We start from the raw sequence: 20,417 nt of genomic DNA, 5'->3' as shown, positions 1-20,417 counted from the left end.
TAACTGACTAATTGACTAATTAATAAATTCTTAGATTAATTGACAAATCAATTGTTAAATAGATAAATTGGTGAGTTGATAATTGCTAAATCCTTGAAGGAGATATTGATAATAATTGTGGTATATGAGTAAGGATTTAATTATGATATATGATTAACTGTTGAACTGAGGAACTGCCTGGCGGATTAATTGATAAACTGGAAACTGATTATCTAACTTAACTTACTGGGAATCGCTTTTAATTAATTGGGAATCACTTTTGGGAACCAACTTTTGGGTATTGATAATTGAATGAAGGTATTAAATAATTATTTAATCGCATTCTAGGTTGAATGAATGAACTGATAAATTGGTAAAGGTTGTTAAACCAATAGGGAATCTAATAAGTTTGAGAGGTTTAAAAACCGCCTTTAGGTTCCTTTCTTGGATATAGTGTCCTGATAGATAGCAACAATTTAGGTGATTGCCAAACCTATCTACGATGGAGACCAAAGTGAAAAAATATGGCCAGTCTACTCCACCAGGAGGAGGGAAACCTCCTGCCCCACTAGTTACACAGGAAGCTATTGATAAGTTACAAAATATCATGCTGACAGGCTTCCAACAGAATAAAGAGACCTTAGAAGAAGTCAAAAGTGACTTAATGGGAGAAATTAAGAAAACTAATCAGCAACTAAATGAGTTTCAAAGACAGTTATTAGCAAATACCCAGCAAGTTCACGCACTCTCAGCAAGAGTCGGCAAGTTGGAGGACCAAAGAGAAGTTACGTCTGCCACGGCAAAGGAGAATAAAATAAAGGTAGCTGAGATGGAGGATAGAGTTGCCAGACTTGAGATGGAAAAGGCAGCTTATGTTTTAAGATTTCAGAACATCACAGAGGAAAGGGGAGAGAACACAGAGAACAAGATATCGAAGCTCCTGAGGTTTGGTGAGGAGGGCGCTTTAATAGAGAGTAGACATGAAATTGAGTGGGTTAGGAGAGTATCGTCTACCCATACCAGAAAGTTTAATCTCCCTAGGGAGATACATGTTAGATTTACCCGAACCTCAACGTGTGAAAGAATACTGAGACTGGCAAGAGAAGAAGGCTTGACGTTTGATGGCAACAACGTTAAGGTTCTGAAAGACATCCCTTGGTCGGTACAGCAGAGATGCTTCGGCTATAAAAGAATAACAACATGGTTGACCAAGAATGCAATACAGTTTAGATGGCTGGTCCCAGAAGGGGTTTTCTTCTCATATAAATCTAGGAGATTTAATCTCACTACCCCAGACAAAGTAGAAGAATTTTGGACAAGTTTTGTTGAAACGGAAAATCAAGACTCTGAGTCGGGAGAGGAGCAGGAAGAGAGGTCAGAACAGACAGCTTCAGGATCAAGTGATTCGCAGAAAAAGAAGGCTGGGAGGATCAAAACCAGATTGCAAGCACAAAAAGAACAGAGTCTTGGAAAAAATTTAAAAACTTAATGATGGCTACACCTGGGCTACAGATCATTTCTGTCAACGTAAACGGCCTCAATGAACCCCAAAAAAGGAGAAAGATCTTCCTACAATTACAAAAGACCAAATCACAAATAATATGTTTACAGGAAACCCACATCAAAGAAGAGAATTTAAAACTTCTGCAAAATAAGAAACTTGGCCAACTTTACCACTCATGTGCACCTGAGAAAAAAAGGGGAGTTGCCATCTATGTACAAAAAAACGTGCAATCTAGGATGCTGTATAGTGACGACCTAGGCAGAATGGTACTTATAGAATTAGAAATAAAAGGGGAAAAAATAATTTTTGGAAATATATATGCACCAAACAATGCCCAGGAAGAGTTTTACTCCAAACTACACTCCAAGTTGCTTGAATATGACTCCGAGAAATTCTGCATTGTAGGGGACTACAATGCTGTCCTAGACGCAACTAAAGATAAAAAATATGAAAATACCAAAGTGAAGAAATCTCGAAATTTGCTACCTGGGTCCTTTCTGAAAATTGTGGATGAGTTCAACCTAATAGACATTTGGAGAACAAAAAATCCACGAACCAGTGACTTCACCTACTTTTCGCATGTCCATAAATGTTGGTCGTGGATAGATACATGTTGGATGTCCGCTACTTTAGGCTTGTCGATCACCCAAGCACATATATTACCCAAAACCTATGCAGACCACAATCCTGTGCAAATAATTTTAGATGACTTCCGTCCCAAAACCCGATGGACATTGAATCTCTAAATCTTAAAAGAAGAACCCTTTATAGAAAAAGCGAAGAAAGAGATCAAGACGTTCTTTGAACACAATCGGAGGCAGGATACGCCGATGCCAATTATATGGGATGCCTTTAAGGCCTACTTCAGGGGGATCGCAATTGGTTATCTAGCAAAAAGAAAGAAAGAATGAATGAAGGCATATAATGACTTAATATTAGAATTAAGCAAACAAGAGCAACAGCAAAAAACAAGAAGCTCAGAAGAAACGAAACTAAGAGTGTATGCCATACAACATGAAATCAACCTTCTACTTACGGATGAATGGGAAAGAAAACTGAAATGGGCAAAACAAAATTACTTTGAAAGCGCAAATAAACCTGGTAGATGGTTGGCGTACAGGTTGAGAAAGGAAAGAGGGAAGAATCTTATTAGATCACTTAAGAATGAGGCGAATGAGGAGGTCTCCAAAATGTCGCAAATGCAAGTAATCATTCAAAATTTCTACCAGAACCTCTATAATGAACGTAAGATACCTGAAGAACTTCAGTTGGAATACATTCAAGAAGTCCAAATCCAACAACTAACAGAAACACAGAAGGAAACATTAGAGGAACCGATCTCCATTCATGAAATTTGTGAAGCAATAAAAAAACAGAAAAGTAATAAAATGCCTGGCCCAGACGGTTTACCAATCGAATTCTTTAAAACATTCGAAGAATTCCTATTGATCCCATATAAAAATGTAATTTAAGTAATCCAAGATTCGGCCGTTACACCAGCATCCTGGAGAGAAGCAGTGATTTCCCTGATACGTAAAGAAGGAACAGATCCGCAAGAAATAAAGAACTACCGGCCTATCTCTTTATTGAACGCAGACTATAAGATATACGCTACAATCCTGACGAACCGATTTAAAAAAGTTATTTCATCGGTAATACACGAAGACCAAACAGGGTTCGTACCAGGGAGAAGGATGAGCCAGAATATAAGATATCTTCTAAACATACTAGAGTATTACCGAGAACATCCGGATAAACAATTCGCTGGCATTATGTTGGATGCCGAAAAAGCCTTCAACAACGTCAACTGGAGTTTTATCTTAAAATCTTTGGAAGCCATCGGATGTGGAAGAAAATTTTGTAAACTAGTCGGAGCGATATATACCAGACAAAACGCAAAAATTAACATCAATGGTCAGCTATCAGATATGATTGAAATTAAACAGGGCACGAGGCAAGGCTGCCCACTGTCTCCCCTACTATTTATTACAACATTGGAATTCCTTCTCAAAAGTATAAGAGAAGACCATCGAATTAAAGGAACTGGAGTTAAAGATGAAAAGTATAAAATTCAAGCCTTTGCAGATGATGTTCTACTTATTGTAGAGGATCCGATAAATTCAATAGACTATATTAAGGAGAGGCTGGAACAATTTGGGGCAGTATCCGGCTTTAAGGTAAACAGAATTAAAACCCAATTTTTAACACAAAATTTAACAAAAGAACAAATCATATCTTTGGAAAACAAATCAGGTTTTAGATCGGAGAAGAAAGTGAAATATCTGGGCGTCAGAGTGACAAGCGATTTGAGAACACTGCAAAAAGATAACTACGAAAAAATCTTAAAGGAAATCCAGGCTGATTTGAACAGATGGAAGAACCTACAAATCTCCTTGTTGGGAAGAATAGCTTTTATCAAAATGAATATACTCCCTAGAATACTTTTCCTATTCCAGACGATCCCTATTTCACTCCCCCAGACCTTCTTTCAACAGCTAGACAAGATGATATCGGCCTTCATTTGGCAAAGCAAAAGACCAAGAATAAAACTTAAAATTCTTCAAGATAGTAAACTTAGAGGAGGCTTAGCTTTGCCAGAGTGGAGAATTTACTATAAAGCTTGTTGCCTTGCCTGGGTGAAGGAATGGATACTCTTGGAAAATAAGAGACTGCTGTTGTTAGAGGGGGCAGGCTTAGTTAGGGGCTGGCATTCATACATATGGTACCAGCCCCCATTGGAAAATAATAATTTCTTTCGTCACGTTATTAGAAAGCCGATTTTTAAGGTATGGAGTGAAATAAGGAAAACGACCTATACACAAACTCCTCTCTGGCTCTCCCCGGTGGAGGCATCTCAATACCCAAATCTCTACTCCTGGGATATTAACTACAACTACAATGGCTTGCTGGATACCACCCATAATTTGATTTTAGACAATATTAAATTGGATTGGTGGACTAAAACACAAATCAACTCCAGGTTCCAGACAGATAGAAAAACAGGCTTCTATAAAAAACCTAGCGATCTGGACACGATAATATATGACGGGCAGAAACTAATATCTAAAATTTACAATTGGCTATTAATGAACAAAATGCAAGATGAAACAGTCAAAGAAAGCTGGATCAGATGGCTGAGTGATTTTGGATACAATATGGAATTGGAAGAATGGGAAAATATCTGGAAACATAACCTCCAACTAACCTCGGCCAATGAATTTAAAGAAAATCTGTACAAGATGGCCTATAGATGGTACTTGACCCCAGAGAGACTGGCCAAGATCTATCCAAGCTACTCTAACAAGTGTTGGAAATGCGGAAAGGCGAAGGGAACCTTATTCCACATTTGGTGGCAGTGTGCCTATGCCAAGAAATATTGGGCCCAGGTCAATACCTGGTGCCAAAAATTTTTTAAAATAAGGCTCCCGCATACACCAGAATTTTACTTGCTAAGTATAATAAAAGAAAAACTCCCCAAACTAGAAAAAAAATGTCTGTTATATATTGTCACTGTAGCTAGAATTCTATTTGCCAGGTACTGGAAGGTTGCAGAAATCCCAAGAAGGGACGAGTTTGTACAAAAGCTATTAGAGGCAGTAGAATTAGATATTTTAACAATGAAACTGAGAGGACAGTCTTATTCAACTACTAAAGAAATTTGGAACCCGCTGTATCTATGGATAAAAAGTGTGGGAATCGAAATGAGAAACTTGAATTTATGTTTTGGTAACCCCCCTTAGGCTCTTGGTGATGGGGTGGGAAGGGTGGTGGGGGTGTATTGATTGCTTTAATGTATTTCCTATTTGAATTAATCTGATACTACAAGTTTTCTGTATCATGTATAAGCTTCAATAAAAGATTGTTTATGTTTTTAAAAAAAAGATGTTCAGGTGTGGCTTGTTTATGCACTTTGTATAGCATCATTTTTCTATAAGTATAAAAAGTGTTGTAGTGATATTTAAAAGTATTGAGGCTTGTCTTGGCGTGGATGCCCTGGTGCTTTTTGCCTGCCCCACTTGGGGATTGGCAACCCTAGCTTAGTGTTAGGGTTCATTGTTAGAGAAAAGACCAAGACAGTTGCTAGGTAGCAGAGTAAATTGCCTCATCCCTCTTTCCTCTTTTAGAGAGACAAGGACACCACTGGTGCGAAATATATTTTTTCTCTTCTTATGTAGCAGAGTAGAGATTGGTTCCCAATTACAAGACCTTCCATGCGAAGGTCAGTTTTGGGAAGGAGGATATGTTGTACCCAATGAGAGCTGCAGCACCCACCAACAACCATTTAATTTTTAATTTAATTAATTTAATTTGATTTTTCAGTTTATACCTTGCCCTATCTGGCAAGCAGGCTCTGGGTGGCTTGCAACATTAAAAACCTCACAGAAACATTAAACAAACCACATCCAGACTAGATAATATCATATTACAGAATTAACAGAAACCATGGTCCACATCATTGGCAACAAGCCGTAACCCACATATAGGCTGGTCGTGTTCAGCATAACATAAGCATCTAGATGGTAAGGTGCTAATAAGGTGTGGGTGGAGCGATGACTTCAGAGGACACCCGCTGTATCAATTAAAAGCCTGGTGGAATAACTCCATCTTACAGGCCCTGCGAAACTTAGATAAGTCCCACAGGGCCCGAATTTCCAGCGGGAACTCATTCCACCAGGTGGGGTCCGGACGGAAAATGCCTTGGCCCTTGTTGAAGCCAGTCAAGCATCCTTAGAACCAGGGATCACAAGAAGATGTTGTATAGCTGACCTCAGAGCCCAGGGGGCTCATATGGGGAGAGGCGGTAATTAAAAAGTTTTTGAGCTGGCTCCTTCCTCTTGGTTCCTACAGGCAGATGTGTAAGGTGGCTTATTCAGGGCTTCTGACAATAAGTGGTTTGTAGCCTATGATACAGTCTAGTTAATCACCTCCACATGGTGCCTGGAAATCAAAAGTGAACTTGCTCCTTATGTTCAAACTTGAGATGCAATGTTGACCCTTCCTACCTTGATTTTTTTCTTGATATTGCCCTCAATTGTTAAAATTTTTGCTTTTATGAATTTTACTGTTAAAAATTACTCCACATCCTAGAATACTTTGCCTTTTTCTTCTTCTTCCCTTCCCCCTTTTTTGTGAAGTGACTTGGCTTGTTTTAAATAAACTTGACAAAAAAAAGAATTGACCTTGCCCATATGTCTTTGCTGAAAAATGCCACAGCAGTGAGGTGCTGGATTAGCATTCTAGATTAGATTCTGGACCCCATCACTCCACTTTAACACTGAGCCTTCTGATTGTCTCTTGCAGATACTTGATCAAATTCCTTGCAAAGTTAACAGAATACCAGGATGCCAACAAAATGACACCGAGCAACATAGCAATTGTTCTGGGACCCAACCTTCTTTGGCCTCAGGCAGAAGGGTAAGAGGCAAAATTCTGCCTTTGAAAATGCTACCTAAAGTAACTTGGGGGGAAATGTGGATAATAAAATCTAGTCCCAGAATCTGAATTTTCCAGTATTTATTATCTTTTCATTCTTTGATATGTTCGCCAGTTTGGTATAGTGGTTAAGTGTGCAGACTCTTATTTGGGAGAACCGGGTTTGATTCCCCACTCCTCCACTTGCACCTGCTGGCATGGCCTTGGGTCAGCCATAGCTCTGGCAGAGTTTGTCCTTGAAAGGGCAGCTGCTGTGAGAGCCCTCTCCAGCCCCACCCACCTCACAGGGTGTCTGTTGTGGGGGAGGAAGGTAAAATAGATTGTGAGCCGCTCTGAGACTCTTTGGAGTGGAGGGCGGGATATAAATCCAATATCTTCTTCTTCGCAAAACTTTAAAAATTTCATTAATTGAATGTGAATATTCAAATTATTTTGTCAAGGAATGGGATAGGAACTGTAGGAGAACAAGAACCCCAGGTTGGGAAATTCCTGTAGATTTGGGGATGGAACATGGGAAGGGAAGGAGCCTCAGCAAGGTATAATGCCATAGAATCCACCCTCCAAAGCAGTCGTTTTCTACAGGGGAATTAATCTCTTTAGTAATTCCAGGAGAAATGCAAGCCCCACTTGGAGCTTCTGGAGTAACTAAAGCATTGTGTACAACCAGATTCAAAACTGTTATAGTTGTAAATGATAAATTATTTGTATGAAGGAATAGAGGGAATGCATATTAAATTTATAGATTATATTAAACTAGGAGGGGTTGCAAATATAGTAGAAGACAAAGTCAGAATACAGGATGATCTTGACAGGCCGGAAAACTACGCTGAAACTATTAAAATGAATTTTAACAGGGATAAATGTAAAGTTCTGCATTAGGAAAAATCCAATGCATCACTATAGGATGGAGGAGACTTGTCTTGGCAGTAGTTTGTATGAGAAGGATCTAGGGGTCTTAGTGGACCATACACTGAATATAAGTCAGCAGTGTGATACATTACCTAAAAAGGCCAATGTGATTTTGGGCTGTATCAATAGATGTATAGTGTCCAGTTCATGTGAAGTGTTGGTATTGCTTTACTCTGCTCTGGTTAGACCTCACCTGAAGTATTGTGTTCAGTTTTGGGCACCACATTTTAAGAAGAATATAGACAAGCTGGAATGTGTCCAGAGGAGGGCAAAAAGATGGTGAGGGGTCTGGAGACCAAGTCCTATGAGGAAAGGCTGAAGGTGCTGGGTATGTTTAGCCTGGAGAGGAGATGACTGAGAGGTGATATGAACCCCATCTTCAAATACTTGAAGGGCTGTCATATAGAGGATAGTGCAGAATTGTTTTCTGTTGCCCCAGAAAGTCAGACAAGAACCAGCAGGTTGAAATTAAACCAGAAGAGTTTCAGGCTTAACATTAGGAAGAAATGTCAGACGAGGAACTTCAAACAGAGACGGATCACAGTGTTGCAAAATTAATCCATTTATTGAGAACAATCAGTCTACTATAGAAGCAAGTTGAGTTTGATAACTCCCAAGGCCATGCCTTGCCTTTTTGTGCATTTCAGAGAAAGGAAACAATATAGTATTTTCACACCCTTAGAGACAGTCGGTGCTTCCCATGCCCCCTTATCTTTCTCTCAGGAAGCTACCCACTAGTCGCCTTGGGCATGCTAACTTCAAAGGCCCAGATGGTCTCTAGGCCAAGTGTGAAATTCCTCTCCTTGCAGTTTGGAATTGCTCTGGGGAAGACTACAGGTTGCTGTTCTCACGGTTAGTAAAACAGGGTCACAACAGAGTACAATATGGCGTTAGGCATGTCAAGCAGTACATTACATATATCATAATACTACCACTACGTTACATGTCTGACATACTGCCCCACCTAAGCTCTTGCTCGGGGTTTGTCTGGGTGCAGTAGGTGAAATCTCTTCAGTAGTTGTGGTGCCCACAAATCAGTTGACTTTACCCACTCATCACAGCTCGGGGGGAAGTGTTTCCAGCGGACCAGATAGTATAATATCCCCCTCTGGACCCTAGAGTCCAAGATCTCCTGCACCTCGTGGTGACTCTGACCCTTCACTTGAATAGGAGGTGGCTCTGGAGGGCGGGGGTGCCAGGATGTGGCTCCAGGGTCCTTGCGAAGAAGACTGCAATGAAAAACAGGGTGGATCTTACTAAACATCTTTGGCAATTCTAGTTCCACGGTGACCGGATTAATCACTCTCTTTATTTTGAATGGCCCGAGGAACTTGTATGCCAGCTTGCGGCATGTATGCGGCAGGGGCAGGTTTTTAGTTGACAAAAAGACCCTCTCCCCCACTTTGAATTCCCACTGTGGGGAATGTTTCTTGTCAAAGTAGTCCTTGTAAGTTTGTTTTGCCACCTCCAGGTTGTCCTGAATGACCCCCCATCCTTTTCGGATGCCCTCCCACCATTGTTGACAAGAGCTGGGGTTTGAGGACCCGTTGGTGACTGATAGGGATGGGAAAGGTCTCCCCTCGTACCCGTTAACTATCTGAAAGGGGGAGGCCTTGGTGGAACTATGCACACTGTTATTGTAGCCGTACTCGGCGAAGGACAGGAGCTCGACCCAATTGGATTGTTGGTAGTTGATGTAGCATCTTAAGTACTGCTCCAGAAGCCCATTCATTCTCTCCATCTGTCCTTCGGTCTGGGGGTGATAGGCCGAGCTCAGTCCCTGTTCCATCCCTGCTATTTTGCAAAACTCCCGCCAGAAGTTGGCAACGAACTGTGGCCCGCGGTCGCTAATGACCTTCTCCAGGAATGAGTGGAGCCGGACCACGTGGTGGAAAAATAAGTACGCCAATTTCTTAGCTGTGGGGAGCTGTTTGCATGGGATGAAGTGCGCTTGCTTGGAAAAAGTTTCCACCACCACTAGCACTTGGGAAGGGGGGAGTTCTAATATAAAATCCAGGGACACCACCGCCCACAGTCGGGAGGCTGTGGGTAGGGGTTGGAGGAGTCCCGGCGGCTTTCCACCTCTTTGCTTTGCCATGATGCAGGTGGGGCAGGAGCCCACAAACTCTGAAATATCTCGCTTCATCTGGGGCCACCAGAATTGCCTGCTCACCAGATGGAGCGTCTTTACGTAGCCGAAGTGCCCTGCTAGCTCGTTGCAGTGGCAATGTTGTAGCACCTCCTGACGTAGGCTCTTGGGCACGTAAAGCTGTCAAGTCTGATGTTTCAATAATGAGACCTTTTTGATAAAAGTTTCTAGTTTATTGTGACATGTTGCTAGACTATAGAACGAGGTTGAGAGACTGGCGAGTATACAAACAAAGCAATCATATAAGGTATACATCAAAGGGACTCTTTTTTTTTTTTTTGCCATAATAATTTTTATTTTCTTTGTATCAATGTCAATGGCATTAATACACCCACTTCATCAACTTACTGTCACATAATATATACACGTTATTTACATAAGTAGAGTTGAATAAACTTCCTTGAGGAGAATATCCGCGGCATCTATCTTAACTTAAATACAAACAGTGTTTAACTTTAGATCGTTACATTACAATTACACGACTTTTTATCTGCTTTATAGAATTCAGAACAAATTATAAATACAACAAATCATTTTTAGATAATTTTTAGATAATAATTATTTTTAAGTTTTTTCGGTTTTATCAGTGATAAAAATATTTTCTTTTTTCTCGTACCATTCATAAAACTTGCCCCAGTTTCTAACAGCGTCATCTTTAGATTCTCCTCTTAACATATTTGAAAGTACATCCATTTCGGCGGCATCCAAGACTTTTTCGATAACTTCACTCAGGTTCGGACCCCTCTCCTGACGCCAGTACTTAGCGTACACTATCCTTGCCGCAGTTATAATATAAATCACCATGTATTCTTCTGCTTGTGGAACTGTATTCTTAATAAATGATAATAGCATCACTTCTGGTTCAAAGACAAAATCTCTAGCTAATATTTCCTTTATCATACAGTGTATCTTTTTCCAGAAAGTTTTGGCCACTTTACAGTTCCACCACATATGATAAAATGAACCAATATCTACTTTGCACTTCCAACATACAGGTGACATTGCACGGTTAAATTTAGCTATCTGTACTGGGGTAAGATACCATCTGTGAAATAGTTTAAAAAAATTTTCCCTGTAATTAATTGGCTTTATCACTTTGTAATTCTTTTTCCAGAAATTGGACCATTGTTCTAAACTAATATTATGTTGTAAATTCTGCGCCCATTTCACCATAGAGTTTTTAACCACTTCATCTTCTAATTTAATTTGCAACATATAATTATAAACTTTCTTAATTATTTTCTCCTCTTCCCTTAATAGCAATTTATCAAAATCGAAGTTTACTTTTGTAAATCCTTTCGCCTTGTCTGAGTTATATTTGGTTATTACTTGATTTCTGGTCCACCAATCCATACTTATCCCTCTAGAGTCTAGATCTTCTTTTCCTCTTAAGTTATCTTTATCATCCAAAATATCCTGATATCTTATTATCTTTTTAAAGTTAACCAGTTGAGGCAAAATTGACGCCTCTTCAGGAGATATCCATCTTGGTGTCTTAACATAAATCAATCTTCTAATTTTTAACCAAACCTCATAAATGGTTTTGCGGATCAAATGATTTTTAAAATATTTCTGCCCTTTCTGCACATACCATAGATTAGCATGCCAACCTGATTGTAGATCTGAGCCTTCTAAGGCTAATATACGCGTATTCTCCAGCCGGATCCATTCTTTTAGCCAAAGTGTGACACACGCAACATAATATGTTTCCCAATCTGGGAGTCCCAATCCGCCCATATCTTTTTTGTCTTTTAAAGTTTTCCATTTTATCCGAGATCGGTTGCCTTGCCAAATAAAGGCTCTTACTAGTTGGTCTATTTTAGTAAAGAAGGGTTTCCTTATCCCAAAACTAATCATTTGAAACAGGAACATGACTTTAGGAAGGACCATCATCTTAATTAATGCTATCCTTCCCATAAAAGACAGTTTCATATTCGCCCATTTTTTTAAAGAGGAGTCAATTTCCTTTAACAGAGGTACATAATTATTATCGTATAGATTGCTACACTTATTGGAGAAAGTTATCCCCAAATATTTTATTTTTGTTTCATTACTAAATCCGGTTAATCTTTCAAGCTCTCTCACCTCTTGTGGGGAGATATTTTTATTGAGCATCTTAGATTTTTGCTTATTTATTCTTAGACCCGCGACCTGACCATAGTCTTCTAATTCTTTTAAAATCTCCTCCACGGATTCTCTGTTATTCTGTGATATCAATACCAAATCATCGGCATATGCTAAAATCTTATACGACTCTTTCTTAATTTCTAATCCTTTGATTTTGCTATTAGCCCTGATTAGGTTATTTAAGATTTCCAGTAATAAAATAAAGAGCAGCGGAGAGAGTGGGCATCCTTGTCTTGTGCCTTTATGTATCTTTACCTCTTCTGTTAAGTCTCCATTAATAATAAATCTAGCAACTTGTTCTGTATACAGAGCTTGTATGTTCTTAATAAAAATCTCGCCAAAACTCATCTCCCTTAATGCTCTGATCATAAAATCCCAATTAACATTATCGAAAGCCTTCTCGGCATCAATAAACAAAAGAATCAACTGTTTTTCTCTATGTAAGTCGTAATATTCTAATATATTAGATATAATCCTGATGTTTGTTCGCATATATCTTTTCGGGAGGAATCCAGCCTGATCAGAATGGATTATATTTGCCAGAATTTTTTTAAGTCTATTCGCTAAAATAGAGGTATAAATCTTGTAATCTATGTTTAATAGAGAAATCGGGCGGTAGTTCTTAATATCCTCTAGGTCTTTTGATGTTTTGGGAATAAGTGAAACATTTGCCCTTTTCCAAGACTCCGGAATTAGCTGAGTTTCCCAAATCTCCTCAATCAGGTTTTTATATTGGATTATAATATCCTCTTTAAAGCATATGTAATATTCGGCTGGCAGCCCATCTGGTCCTGCTGCCTTGTTCTTTTTTAGTCTGGCCCATACTTCTTCAATTTCATCAATTGTAATTGGACTTGCTAGACTAATCCTTTGCTCTTCGGTTAAGTTCTGTATCATTTTTTTGTCTTTAAAATAAGCTTCTATCTTATCAGAATTTACCTCATCTTTACTATATAATTGAGAGTAAAAATCCCATATTATTTTTTTCTTTTCTTCTGTTGCTGCTTTCTGACTACCATCTTTATCTTTCAAGACCCTTATTATTTTCTTTTCTTTCTCTTTTCTTATCTTGTATGACAACCATTTACCTGGCTTATTTGCATTTTCAAAAAATTGAGATCTGGTATATTGAATCTTCTTTTTCATCTCATCTAAGAATATTAAATGTATCTTGTGTTGTACTAACTTCATTTCAGCTTTAATTTGTTGAACCGAAGGTTTCTCTTTTAAGTAACTCTCTTTCTGCCTAAGCAATTCAGTTAAATTTGCTAAAATTTTATTCTCTTCTCGTTTTTTGAAATTATTAAAACTTATTGCTAACCCTCTCATATACGCTTTACTAGTCTCCCACAGTAATCTGTGGGAAGTCTCTCTCTGGGAATTAATCTGAAAGAATACCTTCATCTCCTCCTTAATAAATTTCACAAATTGTTTATCATCTAAAAGCCTCATATTAAACCTCCATCCTGGTCTTTTCTTAACATCTTTTATAGATATCATAATCGGATTATGGTCCGCTATTGTGCACGGTAATATTTCTGCATCTTCCAATATTTTAATTAGTCCAGCTGTCACCCAGAACATGTCGATGCGCGACCAGGAATTATGTCTCCCAGAAAAAAATGTAAAATCACTTTTGTTTGGATATATGACTCGCCAGGGATCTACCAGGGTAAACTCATCTACCATTCTGAAAAAAATATCCGGTAGTGTATTACTACCTAATTTTTTCCTTCCTTTTTTATGATTTATGGAATTTCTATCTTGAATGGGACAAGTAACCGCATTAAAATCTCCTAATAAACAAATCTCATCATAATTGTATACACTGATCTTTGCATATAAATCTCTATAAAATTGGGTCTGTTCAACATTAGGTGCATAAATATTAACTAACAAAAACTTTACTGTTTCCGTAATTATTTCTATACCTTGCATCCTTGCATCCTCTGTTTGAAAAATCAGTTTGGCTTGCAATCGCTCATTAACATAGGTCACCAAACCCCTTTTTTTTTTTTCCAGTTGTGAGGTCACAAACATATTACCTAGCTTCTTATTAAACAAATATGCCTCATCCCGTTTTCTTAAATGAGTCTCCTGCAAGCATATAATGTCCAAATTTAATTTCTTTAATTGCTGAAAAACACGTTTCCTTTTTTGGGGCGAGTTCAGGCCATTTACATTCTGCGACAAAATCTTTAAACTATTCGCCATTTAGGAATCTAAACAATATCTTAATCTTCCTTAAAAAAAATTCTTCTTTTTCTTTTGAGCTCTTGTCTCTCTCTGCCCACGCTCTTGCGCTTGTTCAATTTCAGTTTCGGTCTTTTCTTCTTGTGAACGGTCATCTACAGCCTCAACTGGGTCTAATTGCCTTCCTGGGCTCCAATTTCCTTTAGAAATCCTTCTATCCACTTTCTTCTCCCACGTTCTAGCTTGATTAAGTATAAAATCCTCTGCCTTCTCTGGGGAGTCAATCTTGTATCTTACACCACCGTATGTAAACAGCACCCCCTCCGGAATCATCCATCTGTAAATTATCCCTCGATCTTGCAGCCTACCCACTAAATTAGTATAGTTTCTCCTCTTATACCTTATTGTCCACGGGATCTCTCTCATAACTTTTATCTTTGTACCTTTAATTGTGAGAGATTGGTCTCTTAACTCACGCCACACACGTTCTTTCATACACCTACGTACAAACTTTATATGAACCTCTCTTGGTAGATCGTTCTTTTTCGCGTATTGGGTACCAACTCTATGTATAAAATCAATCTCTTTTATTATATCCTCCTTCTCTATTTTTATAACTTCAGTCAACGCCTCCGCTGTTATTTCCAAAAGATTCTCCAATTTTTCCTCTGGGATATTTAATAATCTAATAATATAGTCTGCTTGAACCATCTCTAGCTTAGCTAGTTTAGTCTCATGTTCTTCCTGTTTTATCTCTAATTCTTCTATTCTATCCTCTGTTTTATTAAACTTCTCTTCTATTGATTTTGTAATATTTTTTATCTCATTAATGTCTTCCTTGGTATCTCTGTAATTCACCTCTAAGGTCTCAAATTTGCCTGTTAGAACTTCTATCTGCTTGCTTAGTTCTGTTTGAACTTGTTTTAATGCCTCTAAAAAAGTCTGTTGAGTCTCTTTAATCTGTTGAATCTCTTTAAGAGAGTCTTGAGCTATGGAATCTGCCACCGTTTTGGGTTGACCCGGTGAACCTTTGAATTTAGCCTGTTGTGACATTTTATCTCAGCCAACCTCTGAACTCCCACTAGTAACCAATAACTAACTAGGAGTGGTGTGCAACTTAACAAGTTACCAGTTAACTCACAAATATCTTACAGGTAATCAATAATTAACACACAAGCAAAGTGAGTCAGACAAAAGTCCACCTTTCTTCTTCTCTCCACCGCTTCCAGTTACACAGCCTTTAAATCTTCTTTAGTCTCCTCTTAGGTAAAATCCAGTCAGAGTCCTTGCTGCCGCTGATTTGCAGGGCGTCACCCTCCGCTTTCCTTCTCCACAGTTTATCCAGTCAGCCCTTTAATCCCATCCAGCAGGCACAATAGCAACCCACCAACAACACTGTCACTGAATGCTAATCCGTCCGTGAAAAGAAAGTTTAAATAAGCCTCTTTGTTCTGTCCGTCTTACCGCTCCTGGGAGTTGTCGGTCCTACATTCTCACCTCCGAAGGGAGCGGGGACAAACGTAGCCGCCTTCCTTTTTTTTTTCCTTTTTCAAGTCCGAGGAACCGCAAACAAACAACAACTTCTCCACTATCTTGGTTTGGAAGTATGCAATTGAGCCTTTAGCTTTTCAAAGTGAAACAAATCGCCTTGCCGCGGCTTCTCCTCCTCTTTCCGGAGGTCGGAGCTAAGTCGCCATTAGGCGCGCTTGGCTTCAAGACAGGGAAGGGAGAAACGTCTTTGAGGTGAAACTCCTCCAGACGCCTCCATCAAAGGGACTCTTGAGGGAGGGGCACACTATGCAGGGCACATTCACACATTGATGTTACTTTTTCGTTCTCAGGCCTAGGTCATCCTTGAGCGTCTGCTTGGCACCTCTTTCCCCCCACGCTCCTCTGAGAAGGCTCCACAATCTTGTTCCCATATTCCCATTTCAAAGCATTGCTACATAACAAAGGAAGGGAGGGGGGAGAGGAGAGTTCGAGCTAGCAGCATTGGCATACAGTGTGGTTTTTACCCAGGATCCTTTTCCTGAACCAAAGAAATGATCTAACTACACAGAGAATTACAGCAGACTTGACATACTGCCCCCCCAAGCCCCCTCCACCGCGCGCCGCTGTGGAGGAGGCTGAGTTGTTTTACTGTCCGGGGTTTCTTGACTGATGAGGCAGCGGTCGATCGGTGGGGCAGCGAGGGCCCCCGATGGGGGAGGATGCCAACTCGACGGCCCGGGGTCCCAGTGGAGCAGACTGCAATGAAACACAGGGTGGATTCTACCCAAAGCGGGTGGCAAGTCTAGTTCCACAGTTACTGGATTAATCACCCTTTTAATTCGGAAGGGTCCCAAGAATTTGTAAGCCAGCTTCCTAGAGGGTTGGTTGAGGGGCAGATTATTGGTTGACAGGAACACGGAGTCCCCCACCTTGAACTCCCCCGTGGGGATGTGAGATTTGTCATACTGTTTTTTGTAATATTCTTTTGCTGCCTCCAAATTTTCCTTGATGGTTGGCCAGCTGTTACTCGGCCCTTGCCACCATTGTTCAAAGGCTGAAGGGGCCCCCTGGCTGGTTCCCCCTGGTAATAAAGGGATCGGCTTCCCCTCATAGCCGAACACCGTGGAGAAGGGGGAGGCTTTTGTGGAGCTCTGCATGCTGCTGTTATAGCAGTACTCGGCAAAGGGGAGCAGGTCTACCCAATCGGACTGGCGCTGGTTCACAAAACACCTGAGATATTGCTCCAGCACCCCGTTCATCCTCTCCGTCTGTCCGTCCGTTTGGGGGTGATACGCTGAGCTCAACCCCTGCTCAATTCCTACTAATTTGCAGAACTCCCACCAGAAGGTGGCAACGAACTGCGGCCCGCAGTCGCTAATGACCTTATCGGGGAATGAGTGTAATTTTATCATGTGATAAGAGAACAGGGCCGCTAGTTTCTTCGCCGTGGGCAGTTGGGGGCAGGGGATGAAATGTGCTTGTTTGGAGAAAGTGTCCGCCACCACTAAGATTACTGTTTTCCCTCGGGAGGGGGGGAGTTCCACTATGAAGTCCATAGACACCACCGCCCAGGGCCGTTTTGCCGTTTCTAGCGGCTGCAGGAGCCCGGGCGGTTTCCCTCCCCTCCGTTTGGCCATTATGCACACGGGGCAGTGTGTGACGAACCCCGACACATCTTTTCGCAGGGACGGCCACCAGAATTGCCAGTTTATCAGGTGCAGGGTTTTTACATAGCCAAAATGCCCCGCCAGTTTGGAGGAATGACAAAGTTGCAATATTTCCCTCCTCAAGCATTCGGGGACGTACAGTTTTTCTCCCTTGTACCACAGTCCGTCCTTCCCTTTCTGCACCCCTTCGGGGTGGTTTTCTCCCTCCCTTTCGGTTTCTAGGGCAAGGCGCTCTCGGCTGATCCCTTCCAACTCTTTTTTTCTTTTGGGAGCGGGTGGTGACCATGGCCGCCACCTGGGACGGCGGGATTAGGGAGTCCACCACCTCCTCCTTTTGGCTCTCGTGTTGTGGGAGCCACGAGAGCGCATCGGCCAAGAAGTTTTTCGTCCCCGGGATGTGTCTCAGGGTAAAGTCAAATTTGGAGAAGAATCCCGCCCATCTATTCTGCTTTTCACTGAGCTTGCGCTTCCCCGTCAATGCTTCTAAATTTTTGTGGTCGGTCCACATCTCGAATGGCACTTTCGCCCCCTCTAACCAAGATCTCCAGGTTTTTAGGGCGAACATGACAGCGAACGCCTCCTTGTCCCAGACCGACCAATTCCGCTGTTCGTCTGAGAATTTCCGGGAGATATAGGCGCAGGGTCGCAGCTTCCCCTCCCCATCCCTCTGCATGAGAATGGCTCCTACGGCTACATCGGAGGCGTTGTATTGGACCACGAAGGCCCTCTGTTCGTCTGGGTGACTTAGGACCGGCTCGCTAGTGAACAGGCGCTTTAGCTGGTCAAATGCGCTTTGACACTCTGGTGTCCATTTTAGTGCAGCCCCCGGCCGTTTGGCCTCCGGACCTCTCCCCTTTGTTTTTAAAAGGTCGGTCAGGGGCAGGGCAATCCGGGCAAACCCCTCTATGAATTGCCTGTAAAAATTGGCGAACCCGAGAAATGATTGGAGCTGTCTACGTGTCCTCGGGGGGGCCCATTCCAGCACTGCTTGAACTTTTGCTGGGTCCATGGCCAGCTCCCGCTCGGACACCCAGAAGCCTAAGTAGTCTAGCTCCGTTCGGTGGAATTCACATTTAGACAGTTTGGCATACAGCTGGTGCTTCAGCAAAGTGCTCAGCACCTCTCTCACTAGTTTCACATGCGATTGCTCGTCCTGAGAGTAAATAATGATGTCATCCAGGTACACCACCACCCCCTTGTACAGGTATTTCCTTAGCACATCATTGATAAAGTTCATAAACACCCCGGGTGCCCCTTGCAGCCCAAAAGGCATGACCAAGTATTCAAATTGTCCCATCGGGGTGTTGAACGCTGTCTTCCACTCATCCCCCTCCTTGATGCGAACTCGAAAGTAAGCATCCCGCAAGTCCAGCTTGGTGAAAATCTTCCCTCCCGCCACTGTACTTAGCAAGTCTCAGATGAGGGGGATGGGGTAGGCGTTCGACATGGATATCGCGTTTATCCCACAAAAATCTGTACAAAGCCCAAGCGAGCCATCCTTCTTCTTCTGGAAGAGCACGGGAGCGGTGTGGGGGGCCATGGCGGGTCGGATGAACCCCCGCGCCAGGTACTGGTCCAGAAATTTGCGGAGCTCCTTCTTCTCCGCCCACCCCATTTGGTATAGCTTAGCTCGGGGCAGAGTTTCCCCCGGGATCAGTTCTATGGTGCAGTCTGTGCTCCGGTGGGAGGGTAACTGATTGGCCTCCCTCTCGCTAAACACTTCCATTAGGTCTCGGTACGCGCTGGGGACCGTGTGCACTTCTTCTACTGACACACACGCCCTCTCCTTGGCAACGGGCACTCTGGGGCCCCACGCCACGTTCCACAAATGTCCTTTGCACCTGGGGTCCAAGAACCTAATGGTCTGCACCCTCCAGCGAATCAGGGGCTCGTGCTTCTCTAACCACCCCACCCCCAATACCACAGGGTACGAGCACAAAGGGGCAATCACGAAAAATTCCTGGTCCCAATGTTCCTCAATCCCCATGGGGCAGGGTTGCGTCTCGCGCGTGCAGGGTTCCCCACACATCACGGACCCGTCCATCTGCTCAAGCAGCATGGGGTGGGGTAGCTGCGAGCTTTCCAGTCCCAAGGCCTCTACTACTTTGGGGGACATTAGCTCCCGGTTGCACCCTGAGTCTATTAAGGCCCGCATCTGCAAGAACCTCCGCAACTTGGGGTTCAGCAGCTTCACAGTCACAAAATACTATCTCCCCGTCACTCTCACCATCAGCGGCGCCTCGTCTCGATCGACCTGCTGGTGGGCACCCTTCAGAGCAGGTCGGGCTCATTTCCCGCCGGCTCCTCCACCCAGGCGAGATCGGCCAGCTCCGTGGACAGGAGCACCTCTTCTTCCAGGAGCTCCTCTTGCACGGCCACTGCGCTGCTCTTCGCAGCATCCTTAGGGTGGCTAGGTGTCTTCTTGGGCCCGGGGGTGGTCGGTTTTGGCAGAGCCGGCAAGGCACGGGGAGGCGGGGGGTGAGGGCAGTTGGACGCGAGGTGGTTCGGGTCCCCGCATCGGAAGCACCTGCGGGGCCCCACCGGTACCGCTACAGCTTGCTTCTTCCCCTTCGGGGGTTCTGCCTTCCCGGATCCGAGTTTCACCTGGGTCCTGCCCGACTGGTGCTGGCGTAGCATGGCCACTCATTTTAGGTTGTTTTCCACCTCCCCCGCCAGCTGGATCCATCCCACTAGGGTGGCCGGGCGGGCTTGGGTGAGGGCCCGATCCAGGATGCTCGCGTTCAGCCCGTTGGTGAACTGCTCGATCTTCATCACCTCGTTCCACCCTCTGACCCTGGCCACGTTGGCCTGGAAGTCGGCTGCGTACTCGCGGATGGGTCGGGCCCCTTGCTGCATGTCTCGTAAGGCCACCAACGCCCAAGACTCCTGCAACGGATCTTCATACTGGGTCAGCAGGGCTTGTAGGAAGGTGTGCACGTCGTCCAGTACTGGGCTCCTGGTCTCA

General features: G+C 42.6%; 1 protein-coding gene across 8 annotated transcripts in view; it reads left to right on the top strand.

Annotated features, from left to right (window-relative positions):
• Positions 1 to 20,417, top strand: part of ARHGAP44 (Rho GTPase activating protein 44) — a 385,723-nt gene that overhangs the window by 275,382 nt on the left and 89,924 nt on the right. For all 8 annotated transcript variants that reach the window (XM_060252571.1, XM_060252572.1, XM_060252570.1 and 5 more), the window contains exon 14: positions 6,785 to 6,898. In XM_060252571.1, coding sequence (XP_060108554.1) covers positions 6,785 to 6,898 — 114 coding nt within the window. The remainder of the gene's footprint in view (positions 1 to 6,784; positions 6,899 to 20,417) is intronic.

The sequence above is a fragment of the Heteronotia binoei genome, chromosome 13 (genome assembly GCF_032191835.1).
Source record: "Heteronotia binoei isolate CCM8104 ecotype False Entrance Well chromosome 13, APGP_CSIRO_Hbin_v1, whole genome shotgun sequence".
In the NCBI taxonomy this organism is placed as follows: Eukaryota; Metazoa; Chordata; class Lepidosauria; order Squamata; family Gekkonidae; genus Heteronotia; species Heteronotia binoei.
The sequence above is the reverse complement of the archived record's forward strand: the minus strand, read 5'-3'. Positions and strand labels throughout refer to the sequence as shown.